General features: G+C 40.8%; 1 protein-coding gene across 1 annotated transcript; it reads left to right on the top strand.

The window, feature by feature from the left end:
• The first annotated feature begins 3849 nt into the window (after window positions 1-3849).
• Window positions 3850-6079, top strand: LOC145139233 (vacuolar protein sorting-associated protein 60.1-like). Its single transcript, XM_079073133.1, has 5 exons — window positions 3850-4022; window positions 4907-5058; window positions 5340-5433; window positions 5623-5774; window positions 6040-6079. Exons 1-5 carry the CDS (start codon window positions 3954-3956, stop codon window positions 6077-6079), a joined length of 507 nt encoding a protein of 168 aa, XP_078929259.1. The 5' UTR covers window positions 3850-3953.
• Window positions 6080-21477: the final 15398 nt, after the last annotated feature.

Below are 21477 nucleotides of genomic sequence, written 5' to 3'. Positions count from 1 at the left end.
AAAAAACACCAACGCAGTACATTCTTTGTTCAAATTTGACATTGTGTAACCGGCAATTATCGGTAAAAAATAAGTAAAGGAAAAAAGAACAAGAGGAAATGACTCAAAGGGGTAACTATGTTTCAAAATCGTTCAAAAAACACCATCCAAGTTTGGTATGTTCAAAAAACATCATCTAAGTAAACTTTTTGTACAAAAAACACCAAACAAACTATATATTTTGTTCAAATATTACCCACCGGTAACTGGCTCTTATAGGTTAAATGATGACTTGGCTTAACTATTATGACATGGCATAATAATTATTGACAAAACAATAAATGATATATTCCTCCTTTAAAAATCGATTTAGGGTTTCTTAATAAACGAATGACTTCATCTTCTCCTATGATTGCTCTTCTTCTTCTAAAGTGATGATCTCAAACTCAAGTCCAAAACCCTAATACTTGACTTAAGGCAAAAAGGGCTCATTTACCCCTGCCTCAATGGGCCTCCCTCCGCCTAATGCCCAAATCCATAAAAAGCCCAAAAAGGCATCCAAGCCCAACTACAAGGCCTCTAAGGCCCAATATGGCCCAAGAACCCCCAACATGGCCTTAAGCCCAAAAAATGACCTGCTACAATCAGGTGGGCCCGAGGCCTAAGTTAAACAAGTCCATGCATACGCCCAACATATGTTGAAACCTCTGCGATCCGGATTTCAAGCCAGTACGCCCGACATACTCCTAGCGTACGCCCAACGTACTCGGCTAGGGTCAAGAACTGACAATCTTCTGAAGGCCATAACTTCTTCATTCTAAGTCCGATTTCGTCATTCTTTATATCCACAGGAAGGAAACAAGAAGCTCTACACTTCTATCAACTCCCCCTTGCCTTAAAAATTTTCTAACATAAACCTAAACCTCATAAAGGCTCGAACTGATACTTACTGATATGTCCTTGGGCTCCAACACAAACCGAACACTTGGTCCCCAAAACCTACATTATCCATCACCAAATGGGCGTTACAGACACCAAGACTTGTTACGAACAAATATAAATTTGAATATATCGTACACAAGTATCGGAACCATATCCCAAGAAACATGCAAAAGAAATGGTACGAAACAATAAAATAACAAGGAAGGGACAAGAGACGTGCCTATCTATAGACCGGATAATAAATGAAGGACCGGTCAAGACTATGAACTATTCTAACAACGACCAGCCTATAAATACCCCAAAGACAATATATCCGAGGCAGAGTAAGGTAAGGAAAAAAAGAGATAACATACATAGCATTAAGGTAACACTAAGAATTGCAATCTAATTTAGGCATCAGAGAGCTATGTCGGGGTCCAAATTAGATTGCGATTTCGTTTCTGAAGGCCATAACCCTCGGTTGGACCCCAGAATGACGAAATCTAATTTAACATTAAGATAACATTAAGAATCACAATCTGAATGCCATAACCCTTGGTGTGACTGTTGATGCCTAAATTAGCTCCCGTGGATATAAAGAATGATGAAATCGGACTTAGAATGAAGAAGTTATGGCCTTCGGAAGATTGGCGGTTATAGACCCTAGCCGAGTACACTGGGTGTACGCTAGGAGTATGTCAGGCGTACTGGCTTGAAATCCGGATCGCAGAGGCTTCAGCATATGTTGGGCGTATGCATGGACTTATTTAAGTTAGGCCTCGGGCCCACCTGATTGTAGCAGGTCATTTTTTATGCTTAAGGCCATGTTGGGGGTTCTTGGGCCTTAGAGGCCTTGTAGTTGGGCTTGGATGCCTTTTTGGGCTTTTTATGGATTTGGGCCTTAGGGGGGGGGGGGGAGACCCATTGAGGCAGGGGTAAAGGAGCCCTTTTTGCCTTAAGTCAAGTATTAGGGTTTTGGACTTGAGTTCAAAATCATCACTTTAGAAGAAGAAGAGCAATCATAGGAGAAGATGAAGTCATTCGTTTATTAAGAAACCCTAAATCGATTTTTAAAGGAGGAATATATCATTTATTGTTTTGTCATAATTATTAGGTCATGTCATAATAGTTAATCCAAGTCATCATTTAACATATAAGAGCCAGTTACTGGTGGGTAATATTTGAACAAAACATATAGTTTGTTTGGTGTTTTGTGTACAAAAAGTTTATTTGGATGGTGTTTTTTGAACATACCAAACTTGGATGGTGTTTTTTGAACGATTTTGAAACATAGTTACCCATTTGAATCATTTCCTATTGTTTTTTTCCTTTACTTATTTTTTACCAGTAATTGCCGGTTACACAAGGTCAAATTTGAACAAAGAATGTACTTCGTTGGTGTTTTTTGTACAAATGCTTTACTTGGATGGTGTTTTTTGGACACACCAAACTTAAATGGTATTTTTTGAACGATTTTAAAACATAATTACCCATATAAGTCATTTTCCCTAAAAGTAAAATGTCATTACTTTTCCTGTTTCACAACCAAAAGTGGTTTTGGTAGTACACAAATGGTCACTGTTAGTCGAAAGTAACAAAAATGATACGTAACATTTCAAAGTTAACATGTGCTTTTAATAGTTAACTAAAACAGGACCTGTTTGTCAAATTTTACATAAATAGTCCCTATTTTTAAAGATGCTCTAAAAAAATAAGACAAATAATATTTATGAACAAAAGATAATGTACATTGCCATTATAAACTATTTTTCTCAAAATAAAAAAAAAACACAAAAAAAACAGGTCGCTGTTTTACATTGACAAATGATGGAATCCCAACTTATAGCATTGTAATTTGATAAATTACGAAATTGGTCCCTGTTTTAAATTTTTTATAGAAAGTGTCCCTCTTTCAAAGTATATTGTTATTTCATTTAAAGGAATGATCCATGTTTTTGAACAAAAATTACATGAGTCGTCCCTTTTAAAATTTTAGACATGGGAATTGGTAATATAAAAAATAACCTATTGTTCCACCTTTATATGTAATTTTGTTATGAAATATAGAAATTGATAACATGCTTACATCCATAGGCAATGTCATTGCCTTTCTGTCAGTCTCCATATGAACCTGATACAAATACGAGAATTAAAAACCAAAGTATAATACTTGAAAGTAATTCAGTTTCATTACTTCTATTATTTGTTAAAACACCAAAATACCCCATTGGATTAAGGTACATTTTGTATATATTTTTTCTTGCGCATAAATTAGCATTATACTTATTCATTTTAATAAAAACTACTTATTTATCCGTAGTTGTAATCATCTAATTAGTTTGAGTACCAAAGGGAGAGCTTTCCGTTCCTTGCTTGACCTTTTTTTCCTCTTCTTCTCAAACTGAAGCTGTTTTGTTTTAATAATGGAATGTGAACTTCTAAATTGTTGGAATGCTGCTCTCTTGACAAACAAAAAGATTCATCTTCAACCCTTTTTATAAAATGTATATTTTGACTGTTTAGTTTTTGTTGTTGTTAATTATTACCATGTTGTAGATGAATGATATTTTAGACATCACCGTTGATACTTGGATGTTTAAAAAGTGTATATACGATACTTTGATGTTCAGAATTAAGCATCTGCTAATCAAAATTTTGGGGGCAAGTTGAAGATTTTGACCGGCAGATGATTACACATCATTCTTTTTATGTTTCTTTGATCAACATCACTAACATCTTTTTCAAAAAAAGTAAACCATGAAAAACCGTGCACTTTCATCGCTTTCTTGAGAAAAAGACAATCTAACTGAAGAAGTATTCCTTTTTCTGGAAAAAGGAAGAGGAAGACAAGTGATACTTAGTTTTTGTGTAATTAATTATACTATAGATGATGTATTTTAGACAAGTTGGGTTAAAACTTGCGTTACTTTCAGACTTATTTTTCAGTATTAGAAACTATTTTTGTTTATCTATTTCTAAACAACTTGTGTTAATAAACTTTTGTTATGTTGTACTAATAATTTTAACATTGGTTCTATTCTAACTTTAACCAAATGCAAACAGCTTGTCCAGCAAAGTTTCAAGTAAACGGGATGAGGTCATTGATGGATATTAGGGATCGGGTATTTTAGTTCTCTTTATATGTGTATTAAGTTTGCTTGATATTTTTAATCTGGTTTTTATTGTTGTAGTTAATTATTTTCATGGGCATCTGTTTTATACATTCATCAAATCAAATCACTGTTCTGTTTCAATTGCCGACTAATACTTCATTTTGGATGTTAAGGCATAACATCTGATGGGTAATAGCATAAAATTTGAATTTGTTTCTAATCATAATATTAGGATTCTACCAGCTAAATGCCTTAGGGAATCCTAATTAAGAATTAGATAATTTGAATAAGACTAAATCCCATATTAAAATTATGGGATACATGGAATGAACTCTCACAAATTCCTGATAAGTATTCTTAAATCTGCAAGTATAAGAATGGCTACACTATAAACATGAAATTCGAACTTGATAATATTTTGCTTAGCTTTATTTGAAAGTTTCTATGTCTTGCTACTAGCAACCATTCTTTTCTTAAAACCAAAAGAGCTTCAAGGTTGCTGAGTAATTGTAATAGTATGGGTTAGTATTTGAAGTGTTGAGGCCTGACTATAATGTAACCACCTGCTGTTATGATATTAAGTGAGTAGGTTGTTTTTCTAGATATCTATAATTATTGTTGGTCAGCTTGTTAGGATTTCTCTTGTTGATGCCATGCGACAAAAAACATGGGATGTGTAAGAATCAATTTTTCTGATTTTTCTCATCAAGATCAGGGATATGTAAAGTTAGAAAAGCTAATATTTCATTCTTATTGAATTTGATGGATTATATATGTTGGAGGATGTATTATTTACTAGTCTTATTGTCTTCTCTGCTGATCAAGTCGATGTAGCTTTGAATATTTTGTTTTAGTATTCTTTATATCTATCTGATTATTTTTTGCTTATCTAGATCAATGAAAGAGTTGTGACGGTGAATGAGACAATCAAGAAATTTGATGAAAAAATTGCTCAATATAAGACGCAATTAGAAGGAGCAGGTTTTCCTGTGGAAACCTTTGCTATTAAAGGTCGGCAAATTAAGTTAATAAAAGAGAAAAAATGGTATGTTTCTTCATGAACATATATATATGTATATATATATATATATATATATATATATATATATATATATATATATATATATATATATATATATATATATATATATATATATATATATATATATATATATATATATATATATATATATGATCATTTCATCATTAACAAATGTTATATGGTGGTTTCATCTTCATGCATAAAACTTTCTGTTGCAAAGATACTTGTTAGGCTTGATTTATGTTGTTAGACATTAATTAACAACCTTCACTTGCTCTTGTCAGGTATCAAAAAGAGTGTGACAAGCTAAACAGCCAAGTTCTTGATCTAAACCGCCTCATATTTGCTTCAGAGGCTTTCCAGCATGCTCAACAAATGGCATGTTTCACAAATTTAAAATAATTATGTTTATTGCACTTGGATTTTAATTCTGCATGAAATAGTGGTTTCTAGTACTTTCTAGGGACAGATTTTTCATAAACTTGTTTTTAGTCAAATGCCCTTGTTTTTTTATTAAAAGACAACATCTTTCTGCTGTCAAATATCCTTGTTTTTTTTGTTTTCCAGGTATCAGATCTGGAAGCTGCACGTACAGAGTTGAATGCAATGACAAACAATTTGCCACATAACATGAAGGGATTGGTTGATGCTAGCAATGTGATAATAGAGTCTCTTATTCAAGGCCACACCGTGCCTGATGCTAGCAATGAGATATTGGAGTCTTTAATTCAAGGCCACGGCCACCCCCCCCCCCCCCCCCACCCTGCCTGATGACTGTATGGGCTGGCTTGGCACCTTCAAATCTCTAACCAAAAAATGAAACCTGATTTCATTTGAATGAGCTATATTATCCTACATTCTACATGTTTCATTAAATGGCATGCTACACTCTAAGTATGAATATCTTATCTCCGATGATGATGATGATGATGATGTTGTTGTTTTTTTTTTTTTTTTTTTTTTTTTTTGATGCTTTACAACAAGGGCTCAAAAACTTTCATTAAATGTTGCTTTATATTTCTAACTAGGTGTAAAACTCGTGTATTACACTGGTTGATTAAAAAAATTAAATATTAAAATTAAACATTAAGTATTTTTTTTAAATAAAATTTTGAAATAAAAAAAGAAAAAACGAATTAATTACAATTATTATTATATTTATTACATTTATTACTTTGCATATATAAGTATTATGTGATTTTTTAATTTTAAAAATTAGAAAAACCTAGAAATTGACATGTGGATATTATTTAATTTCAAAAATATGATAAAATGACAAGTGTCAAAACTTATGAGAGATTGACATGTGGCAAAATGATCTTCATTTATTATAGTTGATTATTATCGTTATGCTATGTCGATAACAGAATCCTTATATTGCTTATGAAAATAAAGGAACAAAATACCAATCTTTTTGAAGGGACATTTTCGCTTTATCCTTTTCTATTTCTAGTGTTTGAACCCTCAAATATGAGAAAAAAAATATTGTTAAATTAAATTCTACACACCATTTCATTCATAATGCCTTTATGAACAACATAAAGACACAATTATTTGTGAAGAAGATTGCAGGAAAATGATCCATGAACACACAATCATTTCGATTATCAACCAATAACCGATTTTGGATAAGTAGTAAGTGAATAATACTAGTTGAGTCACCATACTAGCTTTTTGTGACAATATCCAACGAGTTGAGAGAATGAGTGTCGTAAACCATATAATGGGGTATTTGGTGGTAAAATATTTTGAGTAAATGTAATATAAATATATTATAACTATATATTGTAAAGAGTTGAATATAGATCTTGTATATATTGAAAATAAAGAGCTGAGATTGTGTGTAATGGTGTAGAGCTATTATATAAAATGTATCCCATGTCGAGTTCTTGTGATATCGAGTAACAAGAGAACTGAGGTCACATAATGAGTATCTTGTGAAAATTATAATGGTAGCTAGGATGGCTGTAACTCCATTTTTTAGAACTGTTAACTAAAATGATAGCTTGAGTAGCCAAAAAAAAAACTATTATCATTATAAATGTGGTTTCGGCATCATAGAGTTATTGCTTATAATTATGTGAACTTTATGTGTTAGTGATGTTGAGAGATTAGTATGACTAAAAAGGTGATTTAGTCATTCCCGTGAATATGTGAGTAAATTTCGATATCTTTAAAGATAGCATTAGTGAGAATATGTTGTAGATATCTAGAGTTGTTTGAATAACGGGATTAAATTGTAAAGAGTACAACTGTAATAGTAGAGTTAAAGGTAGCAATGTACTTTAGTATATCGCAACGTGAATAAAGTTGGCATGCGACACGTTTAAAGTAGAATGCTTTAAAAGAATAAATTTGAGTGTAGTGCATATGGAGAGCGTATACGACATGTCCGATATGTGTGAAATAACTTATTGTTTTTAATAATTCTATGTGTTGCATAATTACGACATCTACGAGTTGTATATGAGACAACCTGTTTAGAGTTGGTGTAATTGATAAATGATGGTGTTTAATATATGTTAAGGTGCTTTAAGTGGATGTGAGATGAAATTTTTTTGGTTCTTATAATTAAAGCTACCTAGAGAAGAAATGAACATGATTGAGTTAGAGTTATCGGATGAGTAGAGATGTTAGACTAGAGTTGTCGAAAAGCATATTGAGAATGATGTGGTTGATTAAGATTGTTGGGATCATTTCCCTATCGGTTAAAGTCACCCATCGCCAAGGGATCAAAATAATATTTTAAGAAAATGATGATAATGTACTGTGGGTTCGCGACGCGATTGAGAAGAGACCGCAACACGTTTAAGAAGTAGGTTGTTATATTCAGAAGACTAATTAGAACTCACGATGTGCTTTTGAGAGGCTGCGCTGCAGTTTGTGAAAACATGAGCTAGAGTCATTAATAAACATAAGCGTTGAGTTAGAGCAACCTAGAAGTAAGTATGGAACAATGTAGTTGAGAAAATAGTTCCATTAAACCAATTGAGTGGGAATATTATGATAGAAAAAATTTTGAGACATCATTTGTAACATCCCAAAAATACTAATAAAAATTTTCATTTTCAAACCATCAAATCCATACAATATTTCTTCAAAATCAATCATGGTATAATATATCTCAAACATCATAGTAAAATGATAGCTAGTAATTCCCTTTGGCACTGGAAGTGCCTAAAAATATTTAAACCACAAAACCGTAAGCAAAAAACTTAGTGAATTCCCAAAAATACCACATATCATACATATCAGTGAGCCCAACCTTGGGGGTGTATTTCAACCCTTTCCGAGCACTATGATCCAACCACAGTCTTACAGTCACTCCCAGATTACAGCCTGAATGTAACCTTTATGCCATGATCCAACCATGGTCTTCCCTGCAAGTCACAAAGACAAGCAAGTCTTGTGATCCAACCACAGTTTGTCATACAAGTGATGTGATCCAACCACAATCTTTCATTCAAGAGTCATAGAGACAATATAACAACCTCCATAGTATACCGAGAAGAGTCACCTCGCAGACGTAGTCAACAACTAACAACTCTCATAGTCAATGAATTGGGTGCTATACACCTCCTAATAAACCATAAAAGGTAAACCCTTGGTCTACCTTCAAAAACTAGCCAATTAGCCAAAAGTCAACAATGTCAAAAAGTCAACAGTCAAAGTCAACTTTAGCGAGTCTCCACGTCGTGGCCTCCTATTAGCCACGTCGTGGCCTCCTATTGGCCACGTCGTGGCAGAATAACTACAAAATAGTCGGGCATCCTGTAATACCAGTTTCCAGGTATTTACATTTTTGGCTTTGTTTATTAATAATTTTGCATATTGGTCCCAAACGCCAGACGTTAGAATGGGAACGTTGGGCGTTGGAACGTCATGTGTAACACCCGATCCCTGGTACGTATTTTAATTTAAATGAACTCATGTTTGCTCTGGGACTCGGCGCGTTGGAGGCTCAACGCATTGAGTAGACTCGACATTCTTCGGGGATTTAAGTGACTTACTCGACGAGTCGGGGGAACCGACTCGACGAGTAGGAGCTGTCTGGATGAAACCCTAAAATTGAGGGTTTGCACCATATTTAAACAACTTATCTTCTCCCAAACCAGCCTCCATCATCCCTCACACTCCCAGAAGATCTTAAACCAAAACCCTAGCCTTGTTTGAGTGCTCTTAAGCCATTTTTGTGCATTTTTGGTGGTTGTGAAGCTTGAGAAGAAGGAAGGAGCTTGGGAGTTCAAGTTGAAGCTAGTAGATCCAGAGATTGTGTTCCATTTCCAGCTCATTTAAGGTAAAAAGCTTCAACCTTTACTTTCCATTAGGGCTTGAATCTTGTCATTTTTGGGGTAATTTGAGGACACCTTCGGGTTTGGGGCATTATGTAAAGGAATAACTTCAGATCTGGAACATAGGAGGGTTCTCATGGCATAAAGATGCCAACTTTACTGCCATAAGAGTCCCATGTATCTTGAAGAATCCATTTTAGGGCCTTTTGTAACACCCAGAATCAGAAAGGCTAAGAAAGGAAAGGAACCCTAAGTCAAAAGGGGGTCAACTCGTCGAGTCCAAGGAATGACTCGGCGAGTCGAAGCGGACTCCGTGTCGCAGAATAAGTGACCGACTCGGCGAGTCGGCGAGGGGACTCAACGAGTCTGGTCTGGGTTGGGAAGCCCTAATTCCGAGACTTGGTACCCTATTTAAGCATCTTATTCTCTTCCCTAGGGTTCATTATAGCCTCTCTCGTCCAAAACCCCAAAACCCTAGCCACCCAACTTCATTTTTGGAGCTTTTGGTGAAGATTAAGGTCCATTGGAGTGGATTTTGAAGGCTTGGAAGAAATGAGCAAGGAAGGAAGTGTAGATCCAGCCTTCACATCGATTTGGCAACTGTTAGAAGGTAAAAAGTCTGGACCTTGAGCTTTCAATTGATAGATCCCTTTTCTAGCTTGCTTTTGGTCATATTTGGATCATTTCCAAGGTCAATCCGAGTATTAAGCCTTTGAGGATGGATTGGACACAGATATGGACACTCTTGAGCTTTAGAAGCTCAAAGTTGTTGGCTTTATCCAACTAAGGTCCCATTTCATGACCTAGGCCTTATTTGAAGCTTGGATTAAGTGTTTTAGCCTCATGACACCTTGCATGCACGTAAAGTTAGCAACTTTACATGCAATGCTAGCATAAGGAGTCCAGATCTATGAGTTTGAGGTGTTGGAATGGACTGGAATCGGCAGAATAGAGTTGTCATAAGATGGACTCGGCGAGTCAGTTCATGGACTTGACGAGTCGGGTTGCAACCCCAAACCCTTCTGTTTATGAGTCGGATCAGTGTGTGGGGTTAGTGAAGGACTCAGCCAGTCTGCGTCCGTAATAGACATGAAGATCATGGTACTCGACGAGTTCAAGGAGGAACTCGGCGAGTCCAAGGCAATCTCCTTAGCTTATGAAGATGGACTCGACGAGTTGTAGAACAACTCAGCGAGTCGGTTGAAGATGGTCCCGAATGTTTAGTCGAAGGAGAACCCGTCGATTTGTTGCTAGACTCGACGAGTAGAGTCAAGGTTGTTTTGGGATTTGAGGAGCATGTACTCGACGAGTTGGTAGAACAACTCGGCGAGTCAAGTCAACTGGAAGTTGACTCTGACCGTTGACTTTGACCTTGAGAAGGACTTTGACCAGAGTCGACTTAGTTGACTTCTTGAGGACAGTTAGGCTAAGTGTTGCTATTATTTGGTATTGGTAGCTCGGGGAGCTAGAGGAGCAGCGGTTCAGAGAGTTGTTGGATAGCAGCCAGAGGGTTATCAGCAGTTTCAGCAGTACGAGGTGAGTTTTCCCTGTGTGTGGATGGGTCTACGGCCACAATGTCGGCCCATGTATTTACGAGTAGGAAGACCCGGGGGTTAGCCCTAGGCACTATATGCTAGTATAATATTCAGGACCGAGGTCCAATGTTAGCAGGCGGGTGCCCAAGGAACGGTTTACATGATAGTTTATACTTGTTGTCTGTGTGATACATGTATGTGCCTGGTAGGGAGGTGAGTGTGGGCGAGGTCCCGTATCTCACCAATAGCAGAGGGTGGACGCTGTTCCATTTCTCATTGGCAGCAGAGTAGGGGTGAGGCCCAAGGTAGGAAGGGAGTGAGTGTGGGCTGGGCCCGTATCTCACCATCAGTAGGGGCATGGACGGGGCTCCATGACCCATCAGTAGCAGGGCAGGGGTGGGGCCCAAGATAGGCGAGGCCTTATAACAGGAAACCATTAGTATATGTCTAGTTGATGTGTGAGGATATGATTGTATGTTAGTACATGTTAGCGGGCGGGGCCTAAGAGAAACAGATCTGTACAACGAGCGGGGCTCGAAGCCAGGTGGGGCCTGGAGCAGGCAGGGCCTGTTGTAGCGGGCGGGGCCCAAGGTAGAGGGTGAGGCCCAGTATTTGCAGTATACGATTATGTGCATGGTATGTGGTAGGTTGGGGAACTCACTAAGCTTCGTGCTTATGGTTTTTAGTTTTGGTTTCAGGTACTTCCGGTAGCGGAGGGAAGAGCTCAGGGTGATCGCGTGGCACACACCATTGTTTAGTCAGCCTGGGATGTTTTACTCTGATATTAAGAATATGTTTTGATTTAACACTCTGATTTTATGTTATAAATTATGTCATGGATTGATAAGTGTGGTTTAAGTAATGTTTAAAAAATGAAATTTTTAGTCATGATTTTTGGGTCGTTACAAGTTGGTATCAGAGCCTTGGTTTGAGGGATTTGGACACGCTTTCGGGTGTGTCTGAACTCAAACCGAGGAATTGGTATAGAAATTTTCAAAAGGAAAGCAATTTTCGTAAAAATGGATTTTTAGAAAAGAAAAATAGTTTTAGAAAAAGCGAAAAGAATTTCGAGAAAAGGAAAGAACTTTGAAAAGAGAAAAGGGTGTGGTGCATGCAATCAGCCGAGCTCAAGTAAGTTCTCGTAAAATACCCATACAAGTTTATGTTATGCCTATCAGTTTAGTAGAACAGCATGCTAGATTAGGACTAAGGATCTAGGAAGGATGCCTTATGTGCCTGTTATATGTGTATGAGCTTTATGGATTGCATGCTAGTACAGATTCTTGTTATGTGGATAGAATTGCTTGAATATGTTCTGGTTAGATTTCCCTTTTCGTCTGAATGTTACTTGCTTTTTGCTTTGTGGGACTCTGAGTGATGGGAGTTAGGCATTAGGTGAATGCGTTAAGTCACCTGTGACCAGGGTTGAATAATCTCAGAGTGCTGGATTTGACCCTATTGCGCAACTCTTGTTTGAGTCTAACCGTTGTAGCGACGAGTCCTTTACTCGAAGGATTATCTGAGCCTCGTCACATGTGATGGTATTCAGGTAGTGGCTAATTGGCATTATAAAGGTACCTTCAGTAGCTGAGGACTGGGTGCGGGTTGGAGGTTACCCTAGTGCAAGCGTAGGATGAGGTTAGTGCTAAGAGCAGTTATTAGTAGAAGGGACTTGGTGGAGTTGAGGCAATTCTTGAGAAAAGTATGGATAGATGTGGAAGGTAGTATGGGCCCGTACTACTGAAAGCAGAGGATCTGTACTCGATTCGAGAAGGGCCGAGATAAGACCGGGAAACTTGTAGTGCGTGTATGATCCCTCATCAGTGATTTGTATTTGATAGTTATTGTAATATGTTTCCAGCATGGTGACGTTGCGCGAGAGACCAGTGGGCGGATCAGGCGCTGGAGAGGGATCAGACTCGGGTTCAGGGACCGAGCAGCTCGAGGAGCGAATGAGAGAGTTTTTATCAGCTGAGATCACATGCAGTATCTTGGACCAGACTCCTGTGATCTTTGGCACGGTGAAGGAGGGTATACTAGAGATTTTGGACGAGAGTCTGGGAGCCTTTCGCGCAGAGATGATGGCTTTGATGGGAGTGCGTACCTTGACATTCCGAGAGTTCAGAGCCTGTGGGGCTCCAGATTATCATGGGGCTAGGGACCCCATTGCCAGCAGCAGATGGTTGGCCGATGTTGCCAATGCTTTTCGTACAAGCCGGTGTCCCGAGGGGGACAAGGTCAGACTCGCCTCCTGTCTTCTAAAGGACAAAGTGCGGGATTGGTGGGAGGAGGTTGGACATGCCATTGGTGATGATGCCGCGTTGGACGCGATGACATGGAGTGATTTCTCGGCCAGGTTCAGGGCTGAGTTTGCACCAATTATTAAGGTGCAACAGTTGGCACGGGAGTTTCAGGACCTTCAGCAGACGACTGAGACTGTGGCGGAAATCACCGCCAAGTTCAGAGAGAGGGCTCTTCTTGTTCCACAGTATGTCGCGAATGAGGAGATGAAGAAGGCCCGATATCATGAGATGCTGAGGAGTGACATCAGAGAGTTTGTGAACAGGTCCAGCTGCAAGATGCTGGAGGACATGATTTCTCAGGCCAGAGAGAGGGAGATTGATCTGGAGCAGATCAGGAAGAGGAAGCCGGTTGAGATTCAGGTAGCCACGGGTTCGGGCAAGAGACCCAAGGGGTCAGATTCGAGATCGAGGGATTATCAGAGCCGCAGCCGATGCGGGAAGTGTGGCAGGACGCACGAGGGTGCGTGTAGGAGTGGTAGTGGTGGTGATTCTGGCTGCTTCAAGTGCGGCCAGACTGGTCATTTCAGTAGGGATTGTACTGCTACCACCACTCAGGGATCAGACTTGATATGTTTTCATTGTAGTCAACGGGGCCACAAGAAGGCCCAGTGTCCGAGTTTGTTTTCAGCAGGACAGGTGATAGCACCTGCCCCTGTGACCTTGAGGATCACCGACAGCCGTCAGGGCCGAGCAGAGGCGCCTGTGGAGGGAGGCAGGACTTTTCATCTGTCTACCGTGGAGGCGTGAGCAGCACCGGACGTTGCAGGTGTGTATCTTCTATTTCCCTGTTAACTTTTGCTCATGATTATATTGTTATGGTTCTGTATCAGTAAGGATAATGATATTTCGGAATTTTGTGGCCTGCTTGTGATTGAGTTATATGCCATCTGCATACCTTGGATTTAGAATGATAGTTGAGGGCGTCCCCTATAGAGCAGGTTACTTCGGATGTAGTAGCTGTAGCATGTATGCGCGAGACTCGGTAGTGTCTCACTAGTTTCAGGAAGGTGTCGTTTGGGGATAGATCGGTTAGATCCCTAGCTGTGGTAAGCTTGGGGTGTTCAGCAGATCGGTCAGTGGATGATAGGAAGGATTGGGAATCCTTTTCAAGCACTGAGCCGTAAGGTATTAGCAGGATCAAAGTAGGGGAGAACCCTTCAAGTATTCATGGTCGATAGCATGCTAGACTTAGAAGGATTAGTGACCTCCGAGAAGGAAGCGAAAGCAGTCCGAGGGGTGAGTGGGTTCAGGAGTTGGAAACTTTGGAATAACTTCCCAACGTCGGGTTCATGTATTTGGGATTAGTAGACGATTGGTTTGGAGAAACCAAGCTGAAGATTTTCTCGACAGGACACGTGTATAGCAAGGATGTAAAACTACAAGGCGGTTATAGCATTTGATGACTGAGGGCCGGTTTTGGAAATCAGGTTGGAGGATCGCTAGCAGGACTCGGGTGAGTCAGGATGCCCTCGGAATAGTAGTCAGTGGTAGAGACAGCATGAAGAGTGTAGTTGGACTGCGAGATAGCCGCAACTTTCCCCAGCAGCAAGTTAGTGAGGGAAGTGATGTAAGACTACGGGTAAGCCGTAGCATTCATTAGCAGTTTAGTTAGCGGAGTGTGGGCGGAGGCCCGTATCTCCTAGTTAGCAAGGTAAGGATCAGGAAAATTAAGTCATTGAGGTTTAGTATGGAGTTGGCTTGCATAGCCCTAGATAGGTGAGACCTTGGGAGAGACCACTCCAGGATACAGTTGGGTGAGACCCGTGGGCGAGGCCCGTATGTTAGTAGCAGTATAGGTGAGACCTGGGAGCAGGATCGCTCAGTAGTATGGTTTGGGTGAGACCCGTGGGCTAGGCCCGTGCGACAGTAGCTAGGCAGGTGAGACTAAAGGGGGGACCGCTCTAGGATATAGTCGGGTGAGACCCGTGGGCGAGGCCCGTAAGATCATAGCAGCGCAGGTGGGACCTGGTAGGGACCTTAGAGTCAAGATAGGGGATCGAGGATCCCAAGGCTTGTAGCGCCAGAGTGGCAGGATAGATAGAGCAGTTTAGATAGTCGAAGTTTCTTCGGAAGTCGCTGGGAGCGACTAAGAGATTGTGCTAGTTGTAGTGACCGATGGGTATCCGGTAACCCAGTTATCGGCATAATTAGTAGGGACCAGGGTGGTCTCGGTTCATTCGGAAGGCTGATGAGAAATAGCAGGACTTTAAGGCAGGGAAGTGATGATAAAGAAGTATGGTATGAGAAAGCTAGTTGACCGAGGAGTACTACACCTATCACAGCAGGGTGAGATAATCTCAGAGGGAAGGGTTTGACCCTGTTGCGCAGCTCTCGTTGGAGTCTAACCATTACAGGGATGAATCTTTTACTCGAAGGATTATCTGATCCATACACTGGGTTGGGTGCTCAGCACTAAGTTATAGTAGCAAGAAGTATTCGGTGTGTATCGGCAGTAGTGACCAGCACTGGGAGTGGCTGGATTAATGGATACCGTGAAGGATATGTCCTTCACAGTGGTAGAAGAGGTGGTTAGTTGTGGAACGTTTCCTTGGGAAGGCCAGAAAACAAGCAAGGAAAAGGGGGAGGACCCTTAGGATGTCCAGCATAAGTACTCGGGGAGTACCGGAAGGATTGTCAGTTGAGTAAGTTGCGTTCTCAGGATTGGCGGGATTAGAATTTTGAGGGACCGGGCGGAAGGTCAATGGAAGTGGTCGGCCAGAGTTATATTCAGCAGGCAAGGGTGATGCAAGTGGATTGCATGATAGTTGGCCGTAGCGGACTTCGAGGATGAAGTCTAGTTTAAGTGGGGGAGAGTTGTAACACCCAGAATCAGAAAGTCTAAGAAAGGAAAGGAACCCTAAGTCAAAAGGGGGTCAACTCGTCGAGTCCAAGGAATGACTCGGCGAGTCGAAGCGGACTCCGTGTCGCAGAATAAGTGACCGACTCGGCGAGTCTGGTCTGGGTTGGGAAAGCCCTAATTTCGGGACTTGGTACCCTATTTAAGCATCTTATTCTCTTCCCTAGGGTTCATTATAGCCTCTCTCGTCCAGAACCCCAAAACCCTAGCCACCCAACTTCATTTTTGGAGCTTTTGGTGAAGATTAAGGTCCATTGGAGTGGATTTTGAAGGCTTGGAATAAATAAGCAAGGAAGGAAGTGTAGATCCAGCCTTCACATCAATTTGGAAACTGTTAGAAGGTAAAAAGTCTGGACCATGAGCTTTCAATTGATAGATCCCTTTTCTAGTTTGCTTTTGGTCACATTTTGATCATTTCCAAGGTCAATCCGAGTATTAAGCCTTTGAGGATGGATTGGACACAGATCTGGACACTCTTGAGCTTTAGAAGCTCAAAGTTGTTGACTTTATCTAGCTAAGGTCCCATTTCATGACCTAGGCCTTCTTTGAAGCTTGGATTAAGTGTTTTAGCATCATGACACCTTGAATGCACGTAAAGTTAGCAACTTTACGTGCAATGCTAGCATAAGGAGTCCAGATCTATGAGTTTGAGGTGTTGGAATGGACTGGAATCGGCAGAATAGAGTTGTCATAAGATGGACTCGGCGAGTCAGTTCATGGACTTGATGAGTCGGGTTACAACCCTAAACCCTTCTGTTTATGACTCGGATCAGTGTGTGGGGTTAGTGAAGGACTCAGCCAGTCTGCGTCCGTAATGGACATGAAGATCATGGCACTCGACGAGTTCAAGGAGGAACTCAGCGAGTCCAAGGGAATCTCCTTAGCTTATAAAGATGGACTCGGCGGCTTGTAGAACAACTCGGTGAGTCGGTTGAAGATGGTCCCAAATGTTTAGTCGAAGGAGAACTCGTCGAGTTGTTGCTAGACTCGACGAGTAGAGTCGAGGTTGTTTTGGGATTTGAGGAGCATGGACTCGACGAGTAGTTAAAACAACTGGGCGAGTCGAGTCAACTGGAAGTTGACTCTGACCGTTGACTTTGACCTTGAGAAGGACTTTGACCAGTGTCGACTTAGTTGACTTCTTGAGGACAGTTAGGCTAAGTGTTGCTATTATTTGGTATTGGTAGCTCGGGGAGCTAGAGGAGCAGCGGTTCGGAGAGTTGTTGGATAGCAGCCAGAGGGTTATCAGCAGTTTCAGCAGTACGAGGTGAGTTTTCCCTATGTGTGGATGGGTTTACGGCCACAATGCTGGCCCATGTAGTTACGAGTAGGAAGACCCGGGGGTTAGCCCTAGGCACTGTATGCTAGTATAATATTCAGGACCGAGGTCCAATGTTAGCGGGCGGGTGCCCAAGGAACGGTTTACATGATAGTTTATACTTGTTGTCTGTGTGATACATGTATGTGCCTGGTAGGGAGGTGAGTGTGGGCGAGGTCCCGTATCTCACCAACAGCAGAGGGTGGACGGTGTTCCATATCTCATTAGCAGCAGAGCAGGGATGAGGCCCAAGGTAGGAAGGGAGTGAGTGTGGGCTGGGCCCGTATCTCACCATCAGTAGGGGCGTGGACGGGGCTCCATGACCCATCAGTAGCAGGGCAGGGGCGGGGCCCAAGATAGGCGAGGCCTTAGAACAGGAAACCAGTAGTATATGTCCAGTTGATGTGTCAGGATATGATTGTATGTTAGTACATGTTCGCGGGCGAGGCCCAGAGACAGGCGGGGCCTAAGAGAAACAGATCTGTACACCGAGCGGGGCTCGAAGCCAGGCGGGGCCTGTTGTAGAGGGTGGGGCCCGAGGTAGAGGGCGAGGCCCAATATTTGCAGTATGCGATTATGTGCATGGTATGTGTAACACTCGTGTTTCTAGCCTAGGCATTAATATTAAGGTGATAGTCTAGGTTAACCTTTGTAACTCATTTTGAAGAAATGGAAAAGGAATTATGTGAATTCTATGTGTTTTATGTGTTTTATGCTTAATTACTAGGAGTTAATTAATTAAGAATAAAAATGAGCGTCGAAAATAAATTTTAGATAAAGCCGATATCTATTAATAAAGTTGTAGTGGTTGTGACATGGATTACGGATATATAAAGAATGCCGAAATCCGAGTTATAACGAAGAAGTTATGACCTGTCGAAGTTTCACGACAAAACCGACTCGGTGCTGAATGTCGTAAAAAGTGAGTTTTCGATAAACTACTTTTTAGCCTTAGTGATCTAAACGAAACTCTTAGTGTTCGTTAAACCGAGAGTAGGTATAAAAAGAACACCCAAATCTGACTTCGTATGAGGAAGTTATGATTTTTCGAAGTTTAAGCTTAGCAGTAGACAACTAAAAACTCGAATTTTAGATCGAGTGATTTTTAGCCGACACGACCTAAACGACAATCGAAGGTCTCGTAAATAGTAGCACAACGGTAAAAAGTCTGACGAAAACGAACGTCGGATGAAGAAGTTATGAATTTTTAACGGATTTCCTGTCTCGGTCTGTTAAAAATAATAATATAAAAATTAAAGTCAAAATTAGCCGACGAAGTCTAAACGAAAGTTGTAGAGCGTAAATTTACCTACGCGTGCATATAAAGAACGTCAAAAATGGAGCTCGTATGCGAATGTTATGGATTTTAGAAGTTTTTGCACAAAAATCGAGAAAATTGGCATAGTCACGTTTTTGCCACGTCACCCTCGCTTAGAACGAGCCACGTGTCCGAGCTGCTGAGTCATCCGAGCTCCTGACCTGATCCGAAGTGGTCCACTGAGAAGGCGACACGTACCCTCTTCCCTCGTGTCCGAACCCTCGCAAGACTGCCACGGAACCCCTACTTCGGACCTAGACCTCGGTCCAATCACAAGAGGTCAGCAACCCTTCGCATGTGCGAGCCCTCCCTACGAGCCCTCGGATCAGCACCACCTGGAGGCTTCTCAGCCGTCCGATCAGAAGCTCCTCCCTATAAATAGAAGGTTGCGAGCCTTCCCGGGTAACTTTGGAAATTTGCCACCTTTCACCCTAAATTTCATATTTCTTTCATTCTAACTTCCCCCAAAGCCCCGGTATCGATTATAACCCCCGGAATACGCCACGACGTGCCCGTGAAGCCCGGAAAATTTATCTTTTCGGTTTCGAAGCCCGACCTTTGCAGAGCCCGGTTTCTCAATAAAACTCCCGGTTTTATTAGAAACGAACGTTTTAGGAAACGAATTGCTGCCCGATTATCATCAAATCATGTGAGTGTGTAGTTACTTTCACTTTACACATAGATATGAAGTATTTAGCTTAAAATACGTGCTATGTGTAAATATGTTAATTGTTTATTTGAGGTGACTGTTGAATAGATGTTTTATACAAGTTTTAAACTGTATATGTATTTTATCTACAAATATGTTGGGTAGAACATGGGTAGACAAAATAGTCGGTGGGTGTTAAAATGATGAGAGGCCTCGGTGTCAGTGTTGTTGTTGGTGTTATTGGTGAAGTCGTCTAACGGAGTATAGATGACGACCACAGACTTTCTAGACAGTCCAGTGGCACACTAGCAGGTTCGCAACTTGTAGGTGTTGATGAACTAAATGTTCATTGGTGTACTCCAATCCCCCTCATGGTTGCCTTTAGGACATGTATGGCTGAGGAGTCCCCTTAGCAGTAGTGTCCAACCCGATGATATTCCTTAGGTTAAGTCCCTTGTGTTAGGTGTTTAGGGACGTAAAGTGAGGACAACGGGAATGGGTAATCAGGGTTATTGTTGATTGGTGAACTTAATAAGTTATTATTATTGTGGGTTGAAAACCCTATATGCTCACCAGGCTCCCAAGCCTGACCTACTCAGCTTTTTATGATTACAGGTAGTGGACCCCGAGCATAGTCGGAGGACGATGAGAGATTTTTGGATTATAGGCCAGTAGTTGTAAATAACTGTTGAAAGGCTTATAATGTCTTGTTTATGCTTTTGATCTGTATCGGAACATGACATCCCGAGGTTTTAATATATGTGGAAAATATATACCTTATTAAAGAAGGGTTTTGATAAACTTTTATCATGTTTTATTTTGGGGACCTATTCTGCAACGTCTTTTGAAAAGATTTCTCTGATTTTATTTTAAAAAGCATAAATTAAATCGGTCTTTTCTGGCCGAGAAATTAGGGGATGTCACAGTTGGTATCAGAGCATTAGTTTAAGCGAACTAAGAAATTATAGAATTTCTAGACTTAAACTTAGAATGCTAAGTGATGATTGTGAGATGAGTGTCTACCATATTTTTGACACGAGCACTAGTTTATTTTAGGAAAGGTGCCTAAAATGCCTTTATGTGCTAAATGTTATATGTTGCCATATATGCCATTATTTGTTCGGATCTATGGTCTGTTGCCGACCGGATCTGGACACCTTATGTGTGTAGAATTCTAAGTGTATGATTACGAGATTAGAACTAACATGTAACGTTTTGGAGTGATAAGGGAATTGACATGTCTAACAAGGATAAAGACCTAAGTTCGCCTTATTCGGTATAGATTGTAATGGCAAAAACTAGAAGTGGAGCGGGAAATGCAAACAGAAACCAACAACCTCAACCCCAAGTGGTGGAACAGGTGCCTATAGTAGGAGCTGCACCCGAACCCATCACCATGGCTGGAGTACGAGCTGTGATTCAGACCATGATGGCTGAACAGAGGGAGGAGTTGAGGCAAATGTTGCTGAACAACAGGGATGAACCTTCAGTTCCTGTTGAACGACGTGAACTAAATGACGATCGATCTGAAGAAGGGAACAACAGCAGATCGGTTGGTCATAGTAAACCGCTTGTGGTTGGGAGGAATAACCACGAGGGTAGAGTGGAGGGAAATGGGTGCAAGTATAAGGACTTTATGACTTGCAAGCCATCGACCTTCACTGAAAAAGAAGATCCTATTGGAGTAATGGACTGGATCTCGGAAATGGAGTTGGCTTTCATGACTTGTGATTGCCAAGGCAAGTTACAAACTACCTTTGCAGTACGTCAGTTCAGGGGTAGTGCTGCTCGTTGGTGGAATACATTGGGGAAAACCCATGCCCTAATGAGCCACTGCAAATGACTTGGGCAGAGTTCTTGGTGCACTTTAAGCGCAAGTACTGCTCGGCCCAAAATGTACTTGAGTTAGAAAACCAATTTCTAACGTCGCAGAAGGGGAGTATGACCGTTGATGAGTATACGAATAACTTCACAGACAAAATGGAGTTTGCTTTGCGTATTGTCGCAGATGAGCTGGCAAAAATTGACAGGTACGCAAAGGGACTTCCATGGGAGTATGGGGTGCCAGTACGTCAGGCACTTACTTTGGAGGCAGCTATCTGGGCTGCCAAGTCTGTTGAAGATATGATCAAGGGGAGAGCCGCCAGCAA

The sequence above is a fragment of the Lactuca virosa genome, chromosome 9 (assembly GCF_052849685.1).
Source record: "Lactuca virosa cultivar CGN04683 chromosome 9, Lactuca_virosa_CGN04683_v6, whole genome shotgun sequence".
In the NCBI taxonomy this organism is placed as follows: Eukaryota; Viridiplantae; Streptophyta; class Magnoliopsida; order Asterales; family Asteraceae; genus Lactuca; species Lactuca virosa.
This window is presented reverse-complemented; position numbering and strand designations above follow the sequence as displayed.

Bases quoted from the DNA above. Each gene is read 5' to 3' on its own strand.
- LOC145139233 (XM_079073133.1), top strand. From the start codon at position 3,954: ATGCAAACAGCTTGTCCAGCAAAGTTTCAAGTAAACGGGATGAGGTCA. The intron at 5,059-5,339 runs GTATGTTTCTTC...TGCTCTTGTCAG, and splicing joins TTAATAAAAGAGAAAAAATG to GTATCAAAAAGAGTGTGACA. The intron at 5,775-6,039 runs GTCTTTAATTCA...CTTTACAACAAG, and splicing joins GCTAGCAATGAGATATTGGA to GGCTCAAAAACTTTCATTAA.